At 36.6% G+C, this 16504-nt stretch overlaps 1 protein-coding gene across 1 annotated transcript in view; it reads right to left on the reverse strand.

Moving 5' to 3' along the window:
* Positions 1 to 16504, reverse strand: part of ajap1 (adherens junctions associated protein 1) — a 59019-nt gene that overhangs the window by 11607 nt on the left and 30908 nt on the right. The window contains exon 2 of the mRNA XM_046870402.1: positions 14554 to 15284. Coding sequence (XP_046726358.1) covers positions 14554 to 15284 — 731 coding nt within the window. The remainder of the gene's footprint in view (positions 1 to 14553; positions 15285 to 16504) is intronic.

Consider the following 16504-nt stretch of genomic DNA (forward strand, 5'->3'; position numbering starts at 1 on the left):
CTGAAATGTCTGTTAAAACAGTTTCTCTCCTCTCAAGTGCATTATATAAGAAAATAATAATAATAATAATAAACTATAAGCTAGTCTCAATGTTGCCAAACTTAGTCTCTTGAATCCAGTGAAGTTGCTAACAACAAATCTAGTGGCTTTCTATTCCCAATAAGTCAAGTCAAGTCAATAAGACATTGTCTCGAAGCAGCTTTACAGAATTTAACAGTTACGGTAAACGATGTGTATTTATTTTTGATGAGCAGCCATGGTGACTGTGGCAATGAAAAACTCTCTTAGATGTTATGAGGAAGAAACCTTGAGAGGAACCAGACTCAAAAGGGGAACCCATCCTCATTTGGGTGATATCAAGAGTGTAATTATGAATCTTTAAACAATACAGAACACTGGAGAGTGAGAGTGAGAGATGTAAGATTATGAGTAATGTCCTTTCTACAGGCTTATACATTCATTTGAGATTATGGAACCAGGAGCTACTAAACAACTCATAAAATAGCTCAACATTTGCAATCATCATAGATACAACACCAGCTTTTCTGTGCCAAAGCCTTTAAACACTCAAAGAGGTCCAATGTTCATTGTTCAAACTCCACATGAAGTGGGATCTAAATGACACTGGTACGTCTCTAGATGGTTTGGGATGTTTGCGGGGTCGGTATCTACTTCTTTAAAGGTCCACAATCTTCATTAGGTGGGACGTGACAAGAGCTGGCGCAACTTAAGGATGCCTCAGGATGGGTAGAATATTTAATGGGTAGGGTCAATAGTCAATCACTTAGCACTAATGTTCATTTAAACACTATTCACCAATGTTCCTAACAACAATTCACTGAATACCATCGTTTCCAACAACCAATTACTGATAATCATTGTTTCCAACAGCCAATCATTGATTAGCTTTGTTCCCAACAATCATTTACAATTTACCAGTATTCCCAACAACTATTCACTTTGTTCACCAATTCACCAATGTTCTTGACAACCATTCACTGATAATCATTGTTTCCAACAACTAATCACTGTTTAGAATGTTTGTTCAGCTCTTAAAATTATTTGTCCATCCATTTTGATGCTATATTTAGCATTTCCTTCCTATTTCCATATTTCTTATTATATAAAGAGCTGGTTTTACTTTTTTTTTTTAAGTACAGTACACATATTTTGTTTACTGAAAGATATATTATAAACCGTTCCAGATGTTATACTGGACTATGCTAATGGTTATTTAATATTTATATTTAGCATTCGTTGTGGTTGTATTGGTTGTCAAGGATCTGCAATATGTCTAAATTCTGCATTCCCACAAATAAAGCCTGAATGTGCAGCTCCAGACAGCCTTGCATCTGCCACATCACTCAGTCACCTTGCATTTGATACAGTGATAGTCTTCATTTTCAAGGCACTTTTGCCAATAAACAGGACAAAAGCACTTGTACCTGAGGGACAGAGATACAACCTGAGTATCATTACTCTAAAATCGCAGGTGTGTGCTGCTGTCAGCTCGATAGCTAATAGCAGATGTTATGGTGACAGGCCACACCATTCTCATCATATAGTATACATAGCCTCAGGGCTTGGTACAGCTGAACAGGAATTTTAGAGGGCCATTGAAAAAGACTTTATAGGTGCAAGGCTAAAAAACATGGCACAGTGCTGTCTATCTATAGTAACAGGCAGACACAGAAATGTCAAAAGGACAGTGTAGTAGAAATAGGACACTGGAAAACTAACATGCTTGTAGGACAAATGGGCTGCACATACAGTATAGAGATTTTTGACAAGAAAATTTTATACAGCATTCACACACATTTTTTTAACAGAACTATGTATTGCACATGGAAAGTTACCAGTGAGCACTCAAGATAACGAGCATGGAGACTTTCTAAGACAGGTGGATTCCAAGGCTTTGATTTAGGTTTCATATAGATTATATTTTAGGTCTATCATACTGTCATTGCCTCCCCATTTGTGTTCTTTTATGTATTTGTAATCTTATGAAATCTTACTCTATTTCCTCATTTTGGCCCAGGGATTTATAATGGATTGTCTATGTTTGATGCCATCTGCCTGTGTTTTGATGCCCACAATGAACTCTAGTTATGATGATTTTTAAACACATTTGGGTTTAAATTAAAAGTTTAAATTAAAATGTATTATTAAAAGTAATTTTTGAACATTTTCAAACTTTAAACTGTTTCCCAAAAAATCAACTAACTTCTAAGTTTTAGAAGTTTGTTTGGAGGACAGACTCATATTTCTAACTTCTAATTCTTTTGTATGCTTATTTATTCATTTATTTTTTTCCTTTGATAGCAACACTCAAGTGGTGAATAACAACACTTTTCGGATAAATGGCATATCATTGTGTAACAATTCCTTTGTTAGGAGGCATATCTGAATAAGAAGATGTTGCATGTGGCATGCTTGTATTTTGTAGATCAAAAAAGCCTGACAATTATGACCCTTAATACGCACTATCACAAAACTGTGATGTCAAATGTTGAGCCAATTTTCATTACCCTGCTTGAAATGGTGAAAGGTGACAAATAGCTTCCATAAATAACATAGACCACACCACAGCTCAGTGGATACAAGTTTAAAACCACCAGGATTGATTAGAATTGATCAGCCCTCTGGGCTTTTAAACCGTGTTCACACTCCAAAAAATGTTGCAATCTCTTGGCCACATGTCTAGAAAAAGAGTGTGCAAATGATTTTGTAGTGAAAATAGTCTGGTAGGTTTGTTTTGTAAGGTTTGGTGGTATGGACCAGGCACAATAGACTAATTAAGCAGTTCTTGTTTAGCAAAGCCTCCAAAAAACAGAGATGAACTTTGATGTTAGCACTATAATACTATGTAACAAGAGATACGATTGAGAGGAGCACAAGTGGCATCGGACCAAAAAACTTCAAACACTGACTTAGAAAAATGCTTACTACAGCGATCTATTTAAGGAGCTCTTTGAAGAGAAAACATTTTTGCTCAAGCCCCCAGTGGGTAAAGCCAAAGAACTCTGGGATTTTACATTTCCAAAAAATGTATGTTGTCTAGATAGGGTTATTCGTTTTATGTTTTGATGATTTACACAAATCTGGCTTAAGATACATGTAGATCCCAGCAAGTTTTCTAATAAGTAAATATTAATTCAAAGTACTAAACCTTAAAAGAGTATATTTACATTTACAGCATTTTGCAGATACCCTTATCTATAGCAAATTTGAATTATTTTATTTGATGATTTTTAAATGCACGACGATGCCAAAAGATACATTTTCGAAAGAAATTGTTGTGAAAGGAAGGAGGAAGACAGTACACAATGACTTTCTTGGTAGGCTACTGTTTAGATACAAGCCGTGTAACAGACACTGTCTTTCGTTAAAGCCTGTGTAAAGTTCATTAGTTTCAATGTAGGCACCTGCAGCTTATAGACAGGTGCGGCGTATTTCTGTTCAAAATAAAAATATAAAAAAAAAATTTAGTCCGGATATTACGGTATAAGCACAATAAATTCTCCAAAACTATTGTTTTGTTAAATGGGACGAGAAATGCTGTTTTTCTCTCCCTAAATGTTTTCTTGATGTTCCCTTGCTTTTAGTGGCCTTTGTAAAGTATTCTGAGTTTTAATCCGAACAAATTAGATGTTCAATTGCATCACAAGCATATATTTTATACTTTAATTTAAACCCAGTGTGCTAGTGCTAGAACAAAGCAAAAACAATTTGGATGAACAAAATGGGTGGTGATAATGAATACCTAAGTTTCATAAGCAGGTCAATACCAAAACTAATGCTTCATCCCTGAGATAAAGTCTAGTATGAATTGTCCATTTTAGAAATGTTGCATCTGAGAAATATTTTTGTAGAAAGGAAAAGTAAAAAAGAGGAATAATGTTATAAAGCATAACAAAGTAAATCTTTAGTAGTTGGCAGTGTGTCAGAAGAAAAGATAGTAAGAAGCACAGTGATACCTGTCTGCACATTCACAGAGGTGGTTTTGATTTCAGATCTTCAAACATAAGCAATCCAGGCTATGAAAAATTCAGATCCTTATAGTCATGTGCTTATAAAAAAATAAAAATTTTTTAAATAAAAACAGGCTTTGACATTTTTTGATGGTGGAAATATGCTAATGTAGGTTGAATCACACTATCCAGACCAATTAAACCTAGTCTTGTTGTCATGGAAATGATGCTAAATTTGCCTGAGAAAAGATATAAAATTTGCTGAAACAAATTTGTCTATTTATATTTATTACAAAAACATTCGTTCCCATTACACTGGTTGGTACACATTCTTTGACAAAGTGTATAGCAAGTAATCTCAGGAACAAGTTTCTATATACAAAATCATTTCCACCTAAAAGATGAAATAATATTTATGCCCAAAGAGATAAACAAGAAGTACAATTTCATGTCAATATCACGTCTACGTTTGCCCAAGGTCAGTACATTCTCTTAAATAAATTAAAGCATTATAAGTAATCAGATAATAAATTAGCAATTTTATTATTATTATTATTATTATTATTATTATTATTATTATTACAGACCTTCTTGCATTTTTTGCTTCAGGTCCTTCCTGTTTAGTGTTCCTTGCATGTTCTTTGTGTAAGTCATTGACCTTTGCTGAAATTTGCCACAGTGTCAAACAATGGCTTTTCCATCTGTACTGCCAGTTTTCTGCCCATTCTGCCTTTGTAAACAGGGTCTACCTTTGGGGCTTATGATCAGATAGGCATATGTAACAAATTCAGCATATCAGTAAGAATGTAACAGTCAGTGTTAAAATATGTTGTTGTTGTTAATTTTATCTTTAGAGTTTTGACTTGGTTGATTTTGTTCTGCACAGTTTTATACACTTACTCATTGTACAGTAGTTTATGGATGCTTACTTGTATTTAGAACATATTAATAAGGACAATGTTATGGATTTGAATTTGTTATTAGATTCCAATACATGAATTCATGATACTTGAAATATAATGCATGTGAAATGTATTATTATATAAAGCCTCTACAGGTTAAAGTTCAGGTTTAAAAAAATGAAAGCAATAGAAACATCATAACTTTTCATTCATGCACCAAATAAATAAATGCAGGTTCCTACGCTAATGATTCTGATGTAACTGCACAAATGTTAGCAGTTTAGGATAAAAAGTCCTGAAATAAAAGTAAATCCTGTATAATAAGCCTCTGTGTGTCAGCCAGATTTGATTGCCTTTTTTAATACTGTATTCTGATCAAAATGCATGTGACAGGCATTGCAGATTCTCTCCCTGGTAATCTCCAAACTCAATTTACTTTTTAATACAAATGATGAAATTTTATAGTGCAAGAAAATATGACTCACTGTGGGAGAATAAAGTGACAGAATAATTTCTGATGAGATCTGGGGGTCTATAAAGATTTCTCTTTTACCCTCTTTCTCAATCTCTCTGTCACTATAATAAAATTATTAGCGTCAGGAAATTCTTATGGACTCCCCATGTGCACTTCAAGGGCATACGGGTCGAATTGAACTGTGTTTAAATGACTTGTCAAAATGTGTAATTCTAATGGGTGCTTTTAGACCCCCATTTCTCAATTAACGATCTTTTAGCTACTTTTCTAATAAGATCCATCAGCCAGTAAAAATCAGATAAAAAAAGAATTTCATTTATCACTTCCATGAGAAATATTTGTAAAAGGCTATGGTCTTTGAAACCTATGGGGGATTTAAGAGCCTTATTTTAACAAACAATGCAGCTAAGCTTCTACAAAGAAATAAATATCAAATTTGAAAGTAGTTTTAAAAAGCCACCCAGATAGAAAACTACAGCTTAAAGAAAATTACATCTGCCCTGGTTGTCTCACTGCATGTGGCTGAGCCTGCAGCACTCTATTCCTTATAATGGTGAGAAAGCTTACATTTTCCATCTTTATTTGGAATTGGATAGCACCGTTATCTGTCAGAGTGTGGAGGGTAACTTTTGAAAAGCTCTTTCCCCCATTTGTCTGAAAGAATAGACAAGATAGAAATCTTGCCAACCAACAGACCTTCAAAAGAAAGATAGCCAGCCCTGCTTCTTTTTTTTTTTTCTTTTCTTTTTTCTTTTTAATTCAAGAGAACAGCAGGGGAAGGGTATTGCATTCACTACATTTTAACCTTCACTTTACCTTTCGTTAAGTTTCCAAAAGTTTTTCTTGTAAGCTTCTAATTTTTTTAACCCAGAAAGAAAAAACAAAATATACTCTCTTATCCTCATATTCTGTACTTGTGTCCAAACCAAACTGTAATTCTATCCTACACACACACACACAAAGGCATACATACAGCTGCATTTTGCCTCCAGCAGCAGCTAAATATTTCCACAAGGTCAAAAAAGTATATATTTAGAAATTCTCACTGTCTGTCTGTCCGTCTGATTCTCCACCTTTCTATAGGCACTGAACATGTACGAGTCTGCATCTGCTTTTGCAATCCATACTCTCTGTTCTAAAGCCGACATTAATCGACAGGCCAGCATAATCCTAAATTCTTCCAGACGCAGTGCAGCTATGATGCAGGAGGGTTTGTCACAACAGTCCACACATGACTTTGAGAAAGATTACAATGTCTATAAAGTGATTCATGAGTCTTATGACTGCACAAACTCTACTCATCATTCTAACAGCTGTCCAGCTGTGGCATTTTTGCAGATAATGACTATGAACTAAAGTAAACAGTATGTACTGATTGTGTGTGATTGTTTAATTTAGATAATTTCATATGGGCTCTTGACAGTTCACATTTACATCTAAGTAGAAAAAAACAGAGATGCAAAATGTTAACTAAAGACAATGACACAGTAAACTCTCCTGTCTAAATATTACTCCAGTAAATATTCTTCTTTTGCATTTCTACTTTAGCAAAAGTACCTACATCTAAACTTTCTTAAGTACCAAAAGTAGAAGGACAAATCTATAGAAACTACATTTTTATAATCTTTACAATTCAGTGTTCCATTCTGCTGCACAATATACTTTAATGAGAGATTTCTGTTGTTATGGGTACATGATGAATGCACCTGAGAGTACACTTACTCCACAAAAACTCTTTCTAGAACTGTGACACTGTGTTCGTTCATGCATTCATTTCACAGAATCAAGGAAAAACATGCAGTTCTTAAATGGAGCAGAGTAAAAGGTTTCCCAAAATTATACAGTACAGATGTGTTAACTATAGTTATAGAGTAAAAATACCTCAAAACTGTCCATCACTGCACAAAGGGTAGAGTTTTATGGGCCACTAACACAGGTGATGTGAAATTAAATGCTCCAGTATAAATTGGCTTTAATTGGTCCCAAGGTTACAAATTTAGGACCGTATCCCTCTTAGTCGACGAGGTATTGGAGCCGGCCTCCTCTTTGATGTGATTCTAAGATGGAGTGTACGATGTAAGCAGGTTCACCATCTATGTCCAAAGTTGAAGGGGGGTTTAGTCCTGAGTCATTGACACATGGTGTGGTGTGATTATCCAAGCGATATGTGACCGGGTTGATTTGACGTATTATTTCGAAGGGCCCAATTAACCTTGATATTTTGCGAGGAGAGCGTCTTAGTTGATATGAGTTGGTTGGTTGATAAGTTCTGTCTTGGTTGACATGACATCTTTGATGATTTGCTTGAAGCTCCTGGCATTAAAACGGCCCTCTGGAGGTGTACGTGCACCCTCTTCCACACATCTCTACTTTGACAGAACCAGTCGTTTACCGATAGCAATAGAGGGGGTCGATATCTAAGGACACATTGGAACAAGGTGAAATTGGTGGAAGAGTGGCTTAATGAGTTTTTAGTGTAATTTACCCACGTGAGGAACTCGCTCCCAGCTCCTGATGTACTTGCTCGGCTAGGCCATTCACTTGAGGGTGGTGTCCGGAGGTGAGGCTAATGTGAATTTCCAACTTGTCAAAGAAAGCTAACCCCTGCTGTGAGTAACTAAGATGTCAGCAACCGGGACCTATTTTAAATTAAAAAGGCACTGGAGGAGTGGAGACACTGGCTGGACGGGGCTCAGCACTGATTTCAAGTCATCAAGACCACCGCAACTTAGAGTACATCAAAAATGCCAAGTAAATGAACCCCGCCAGGTCCAATGGGCACTGTTTTTCTGTTTTCCTGTGGTTCAACTTCCCAGTTATCTACCACCCGTGAACTAAAAACAGCAAGGCAGATGCCCTCTCAAGTCATCATGACCCTTTTGAGAAAGTATCATTGCCTGAACCCATCTTGCCACCCTCTGTAATAATTGTTCCTGTCCATTGGGACATCATGGAAGAAATACAGCAGACCTAGAATTCAGCAATGTACACATGCATCACTCAACACAGGACACCCATGGATCCACTGTACAACCAGCATTATTCAGAAGGACTTTTGGTAGTCAGCACTCCCATTAGATGTAAAAAGATACATCAAAACCTGCTCAATTTGTGCCCAAGTACGAACCCCATGCCGGCCACCCTATGGCTTGCTTGAACCGCTTTCTATATCAGAGCATCCATGGTCCCACATAGCGGTGGAATTTATCACTTGCCTGTCTGGCCTATTTGTGCCCCTAAATGATCTCCCACATTCAAGGAGACAGCCAGATTACTAATAAAATACGTATTTAGAAACTATGGCCTACCAGAAGATATGGTGTCTGACCATGGGAGTCAATTTACCTCTCAAGTATGGCAAGCTTTCTGCAATGTTGAGTCGGCAACAGGCTATGTGGAATCCATATGCGGTTTTATTTAAAACAGGAAAGCCAAATCCAAAACGTAATTCAAAACACAAGTTCATAGGTGACAGGCATGAGAGTTCGATACACAATAAAGACAGTCCACGAGGCAAACTAAACCAAAGCAGCATAGAATGAAGAAACAGAAGCAAGGTCGGTACACAAATGGTTTAAGAACGAATGAACATTGAAAGGATTGGTACATGCTAGAACACACAATACTTTTCTTTGTCCTGGATATGCTCAGAATTCAGGTGATGGTTCCCTCCAATGGGAAGGAGGAGCAATTGCAGTGGGAAAATGTTACAGTTTCATCTATACTTCGAATGAATGTCTTTTTTTTATCACAAACTCTCTCTACAAAATCCTTTTTAACCCATCACTTTTACCATTTTTCTCTCTCTCTTCTCATTGCTTCTTTTCATCGGACCTCCCACTCTCTCACCATGGCCAGAGGAAGCCTCATACTGCACCTGCTGATGCTTTACAATTAACAATTAAATCTGATGTCAACGTGGACGTCTCAGTTGATTTCCACTGAGCCACGGCAATTCAAAGCATCTGCTGCAGGCAAAAAGAGCGAAAGAAATAGGAAGAAATAGAGCCATGGAAGAAACATGTAAAGGAGAGCTGAGAAGGAGAAGGAGCGGAGAAATCAGAGTCAATTACTTGGAATGCCTTGGCCTCTAGTGTGAAAGGAGTTACTGCATAATTCAATTACTGTACAGAGAAGTTTCTCTGGAAGACAGAAGGTGGTGGTCAGATATGTCCTCAATTGACCGTGATTGTATTACTTAACATGTAATGAAGTTACCCATGACACAATGACTTGATTTTTCTTCACTACCTTGAAAGCTTATCCGGCAACTATGGGGTGTCTTTTTGGACTGACATAATTTTAAAAGGCTGCATGTACACTATGATATGTCGAACATGTCACGATTACGAGAGTCTCAAAAGGTCCACACTGAATCTGATTCTCTTGATTTAGAAATTTGAAATTCAAGGGTTTATAGAGCTTCCAAATGGTAAATAGACATCATTCAAACTGCTTATTACAGGCAGAAGATTAACACAAATAGAAAAATGACATTTCAGCTTTTCTGAATTTCTTTTTGTGATTGGCCATGACCAAAGGCGCTCACTGATGACTCACTATTGGAAGAAGATTTGCACATTATAGGATCATTTTGAATGGATCATTTACAGTCAATAATAATTATAATAATGCTCATCCTGGCCTATCTTTGATAGGATAACACCCTGTAGAGTCATAAAGATATTGAAGCATAAATCCACTCCATTTTATAAAGTACCATCCTGAATCCTATCAAACTATTTAATATTATCATTAATTCTTAAACACACTTTGTTTAAGATATATGCATAATTTTAATTTTTTTTACAAAATATGTAATTAGCCTATGGACTGAGGTAAGAGATGGGTGGTGTGATAAAGAGCTCAGCGAAGGAGAACAGCAGGTATGTGCGAGGCTTAAATCATCACAGCCACAGTGAGTCTGACACTTCCATCTGGGAGCATCCAGAATACCAGCTCTCAGCATTTAAGACAGAAACAAGCACATACTCTCTCTAACACACACACTCACATACACTCACACTTTGGCACACACTTGTGAATACCTGGTGAGATGTAGACTAAGTTGATCAGAATACTCTGAAAAAGTAGTTATAGTTAAATATGTCCCTGTTTTCAGATTTTCAGTGATGTATTCCTTTGTAATGTATAAAAATTGATTTAAAATACATTCAGAATGTACTCTGACACATGGAGAAACACCTGTGCTATACTGATCTTCTATGATTTTACCACAAACGCTGTTCCTCCTTGTTACTGCCTGGCTCTTTTTATATCCATTTTTATAGTTCTGGTGGTGAATACTCAAGCTGCTTTTGTTTTACTATACCACTTTAGTATACCACTTGTACCTTAGACAAATCTATCCTAATTAATTAAAACAACTGAATTTTTATACACATGTGGCTCAGTGTACACAGCCATATACAATGTTATGGTTTTAGTTTAATCACTACTACTGCCAAAGAACAAACACAGTTATACAGAATATATATAAAATATGCTTAAAAGGTAAAATTCTGAGGAACTGATTGCTCTGAGATCTTAATGGGACTCTAATGCAACAAGGACTTGTAGATTTATCAATGAACATTTTACGGATTTTTTCCTTTATCAGATAGAGTGTTTCAAATGAGGCAGTTTATATTAAAATGCTAAAATAATGTGTTTGAAAGATCTGGCTGGAAGTTTAATTGTCAACAAGTGTAGAAGGAAGAACACAGATGCTAACTTCAGCTTTATCCAAAGCATGTGGAACAAACAAACTGGGTGGGCAAGGAAATACACATGAAGCTTAAACAGGCACAGATCATTTGCAACCAGTAAGCACCATGAGAGACTTACCAAGGATTTAAAAGGCTTCACAAATGTATTTATGAGTATGTGTTAATTCAAGAAATATAGAAAAGATGTTTAAGATGTTCAGATATACAGATACTAAAAGGAAAGAAGGCTTTTGCCCATACACACTGAAAAACTCAGTCCAAGAGATGACCTCTAGTTCTCTTTTGGACTGACCCCTAGGAGCTGTAGATAGATAATGTAGACCTGTAAGAAGTTGATGCATGAATATGTTTAGGATGTCTTAAGAAAGAACCAAACTCCCAGACATTAGATATGGACCAGAAGGTGTATGCAGGAGACCTCTTATATATCCAGAAAGGGGTGACACCTTCAAGGAGCCAAGGGACGATGGATTTAAGGCTTGTTATGTATCGAGGAGCAATATACTGGAGCATAACTATTTGACTGTCTGTAGTCAAGACCAACAATATCAAGTAAACAATAAAGACAAGGACAATCTGACAACAATCTCAACGTGATTAAGGCCATAAAAATAAAAACCAAGTTTAACCAAATTTAAAAAAAACAATCAAATCCTTTTCAAGTCCAAGTCTTTGTCAATTTAAAAAAGTTTTTCTCTATGTTTTATGTTTAGAATCCAACAGATTCCATCTAGACAATAGAGATATAACTGCATTACAACATGAATATAACACAAACATTTTCACAGACTATCAGTCAAGACAAAGGCCATATTTTGCAATACTAAGTCAACACATAAAGACTTGACTCAACTCCTACAGTCCTAGATAGACCTCTCTAGAAGATAGCCCTTCCCAGACCCCTGAATCATATGTAGGAGTTTCAAAGCAGCATCTGTCAGCCTTGCTTTTGTGCTGTTAGATCGTTAGTGTCTGTGGCCTTCCTCCCAAGCTCTTTCACTTTTACAGAATCACTCATCTACCGTAGGTGGATCAGTGGGAGCAGCATTGCAGTTGATATCTGAGGACAAACTGAAAGTTGAGTTGCATCGATGCAAATTCTTTTGTCATGAAGAACATTCAGGGGAACACAAGGGCAGGTTTGATTTGTAAGTAATCAGAGCAGATGAAGAAGGGCATCATCACAAGCAGAAACAATGTCAGGAAGTCAGTTAGCAGACAAACAGGAAATGAGATTTGAGAAAGTTATTTAAAAAATTTCAGGCAGTCTTAAACTGTATGCTGAAAATGGCTGATATGTCATTATACAGGACTGTTTAGTTTTACTCAAGTTGTGACAAGGGGTGACTGGGGTGAGCTCGTACCACGTTGCTATCAAACGATTTGAAAAATCTTCACGTGAGTTTGCCAAATGTTATCTTTTGATGGAGAGGCTTGTATGCAATAACATTGCTCTGTGACTTTAATATGTACATAACAGGTGAAAAAAATGGATGGATGTATGTTCTAAGCAGCCTTGAGTTGATTAAATAACAATGTCAGTGGCTGTCTTTTGAAATTGCTAGAATATTTATTCAAGTATATGAATATATAGCTCACTCAGTGCTAAATTAAAGCATTATTTATAATTAAAAAAAAAACTCTTATGAATTCCATTATTCAGGAAATGTCAAAATTTGTTAGTCATCAGGTATAGTGTGAATTTAAAGGTTAATAAAAAAGAGTTTTTTAAGAGCACTAAAAATTTTGATGAACTTCCAGTGGTGGAAAATGTCCTCATTACAATTTAAAACTCTTGTCGGTCAAATGCATTAACAAATGGAACGCACTTGATAATGAATTAATCAAATAGAGAAATGTTATGTAAATTACAAACATTAACCATTCGCTAGAATCTGGCTCGCTGCCTAGCCAAATGCCAATGCTGGAATCTTATAGAATAGGCTGCTTATTACTAAAAATGCAGAGAGAAGCAAAATATTTTAAACTGTAAAAAAAAATTCTGTATACTTTTACTGCGTTTTTCTCAGAAGAAAAAAAGTGCGGAATTTATTTAGTTGCAAATATTGGATTATTCTGCTTGCTGCACAATAATACCATCCTATACAGTAGACTGTAGGACTTACATTCTTAAATCTGCATATAAAGTATGACTTTCATAAGCTGAGCATTATTATATTGTGCTTTTCATCTCAGAACTGTTGTGTGTATTATAACCTTTTCCATTTCCAGTCACTTTATCCACAGTCGAATATTCACTCATTTATTTCCATCTTAAAGCTTTGTTTGTTTTATAATCATAAATCTCAGGGTAAAGGATTTGCAAACCGAGAAGACTGGCTACGGATTTATTATATTCTAGAAATTGTATACACAGCCAATATATAATAAAAGGCGAGGGCTGTAATACCTCTTGGCAAACTTGTCTGCAAGCATTGCAGGTGGAACAGTCTATAGTATAACTTAATCCTGTTTTCAGGATCAAATATTTCATAGACAAACTACATTTTGTGATTTAGCATCTTAAGCCATATAGAGAACTGTTTTAAATTTCACAAGCCACTTTACACAGCACAGGAAATACAGGCCATTGTGCCGAAGCTCAAAGAGATAGCAATATTTTACTAGATTCGTGTGGTTCATGATAATAGATCTCTTGAGGTGGCCTGAGGATTAACAGGCTGGCTATCATTTAGCCAAGGACTAAAGCCTTGAAACAACTTTATAAGGATGGAGGATTAAAACAAAAAAGCACAAAAGCACAACTAATGGCTACCCTGTCAAAATCTATTTACAGGACAAAAAAACAGCCACATGAAATGCAACTCTCACTTATAAAACAGAGAAGAAAAGTATGCAGTACAGAGCAGTTCAATTATGTAACTAGAAACTGGGATTTATTTTTTTGTTCATTTGTTTGTTTCTTATCAGTTAAAAGTAAGGTCAAAGTATATGTTCCTGTAAGCTCAGCTAACTATTTTTTAATATCTAACAAATACTACGGGATTATTTATGTTATTAAAACAAACAGTTAACCATTACAGCCAACATGTAAACATCATATATATATATATATATATATATATATATATATATATATATATATATATATATATATATATATATATATATATATATATATATATATATATTTATTATTTGACAATTAGTAATAAAATTATTTTTGCCTTTGGTGTTTGCCCTTAAGTATAGTTTAATTAAAATAAACAAAATTACTGAAGAGAAATAATGGCATTTGGGTTATGGATATGATTATGAATTGTATGCATTGTGTGCATCTTGAAATTTCAAACATTGGCATTGTAAGTTATGATTTGACTTAGTTTGCACAGCAATATTACACATTACACATATCTACTAGTGGAAGTGTCCTGCAAAAAACCTAAACAGCATGTTTACTGAAGAAGAACAACATTGTTATGTTAGCCTCTACTAAAATTTGTATATCTTCTTACCTGGTGTATCCACAAATGGCTTTTGTGGCTTGGGGGTGACGCCGAGATTAACGGCAGGCTGTGTGGTACTCAGCCTCCTTGGACGAGTGGTGGTGACCACCGCATGAGTCCTTTGTGGGCTGCGTGTGGTCGTGGTAGTTGTGGTAGTGGTAGTAGTGGTGGTGGTGGACTTTGTAGTGGCCATGGTCTTAGGGATAACTTTCACCTCATCCTCGGCTCCATCATCTGTCCCAGTGGGCCCCCAGTCAATAAATCCTGCAACTGTAGTGGTCCTTCCTTCCTGTGAATAACTATCATAACTATCCCACTTCAACTGCCTACGATGCCGCAACAAGTGTTGCACAATGTTGGCTTTACTCCCCTCCAAAAACTCCAGCGACTCGCCTCCCTCTGAGGCAGGGAAACTGGAAGTGCAGTTTTCGCAAAGATGACCTTTATGCCTCTGTGGCTGTGGTTTAGACCCCAACCCGTCTCCTCCTCCTCGGTGGTTGAGTAATGGAACAGGATGTGGGATACCACGCTGCCAGGAACCCAGAGTCCTCCAGCGCTGACCATTGGGTACATCCCGGGTAAGAAGACGAGGACGTAAGCGAGGCAGTGACCGAGGAAGCAGCCTAAGTCCAGTCCCCACTGGAGCACACATGGAGAGATCCATAGTGAGGTGGACAAGGGTGAAGAAGACCCACATTCTGCATCCCAGGAGTCCCAGTGGTCTCAGTGCAGCCATGAAACTGGACAGAAGAAGAAAAAGGGCTATGAGTCTAATTGGGGCACCCTAAAAAACATTCTTGCATACCCTAAAGCATTACCTTGAACAGAGCATCTGAGAGACAAAGTGTTTTAGAGGTGTGTATCATTCTACAGCAGGGGTGGCCAACCCGCGGCTTGCGAGCCGCATGCGGCTCTTTGGCTGGTTTCATGCGGCTCTTACGTTCATATCGAAGTTTATGTTTGTGGGTTTTTTTATGTGCGTGTTCGCTTTGCTTGAGTTCAATACGGTATTTTTAAGACTTAAATGAGCTTGCCCCTACTGGGAAACTTTGCGGTATTTTCATCTCATGCACATGCGCATTTGATGAAAATACCGTATTGAACTCAAGCGAAGTGAACACTCATAAAAAAAAAAAACGCAAACAAAGTCTGTGTTTTCTACCATGAAACACGTGACATCAAAGCATCGATCTGTTCTGACTGACACCCATGTGAAAGAATTGCTTTGAGTGGCAACAACGGAATACGAGGCAGATTTGAAGGGGATTGTTCAAGGCAAGGAATGCCAAAAGTCCCACTAAGTAACATGCATAGTAAAAGAAAAATGCTATTGTAAATTATTATATTTTTGTTTGTGTACTTGGTTAACTAAGAGTTTGTGTGTGTGAGTGCACACAATTTTCATTGTTGAAAATGACTGTCCTGTGGTCTTAAAACTGTAGGAGTCAATTTCTGTCATTATGTTGGTGTGTGACATTTACAATAAATCTGGCTGAACAGAGGTGCGTGTGTGTGTGTGTGTGTGCGTGCGTGCGGGTGTTAGAGGAAGGGATGGGTGATGTTCATGTGTGCCCATGTGTATGATGTGGCTCTTTGCGGTAACACAGTAAAAAATGTGGCTCTCGGTCTCTGACTGGTTGGCCACCCCTGTTCTACAGGATCAGAAATAGGCTTGTTATAGCCATCCTGTATTGCCGATTTGGTTTTACAGTCTGCTGCTTTTTATTGATGTATGGAAGATATCTTTTGTTGATCCCAAGTCACCCAGCTATCTGCTCTTGAAAATCAAGAGGGAAAAAGAGGAATAACACACTCAAAACTGCACAGCATTTAGAAATTTTGTTTATATACACGGCACTGTACAGTAACCTAAAAGTAAAAAGTATTGTGTAAGAATGAATAAAAATAAAAAAGCATGCTATTCTTTTTTCTTAAAATGTTTTTTTTTTAAAAACAGTAA

This window comes from Silurus meridionalis, chromosome 17 (assembly GCF_014805685.1).
Source record: "Silurus meridionalis isolate SWU-2019-XX chromosome 17, ASM1480568v1, whole genome shotgun sequence".
NCBI lineage: Eukaryota > Metazoa > Chordata > Actinopteri > Siluriformes > Siluridae > Silurus > Silurus meridionalis.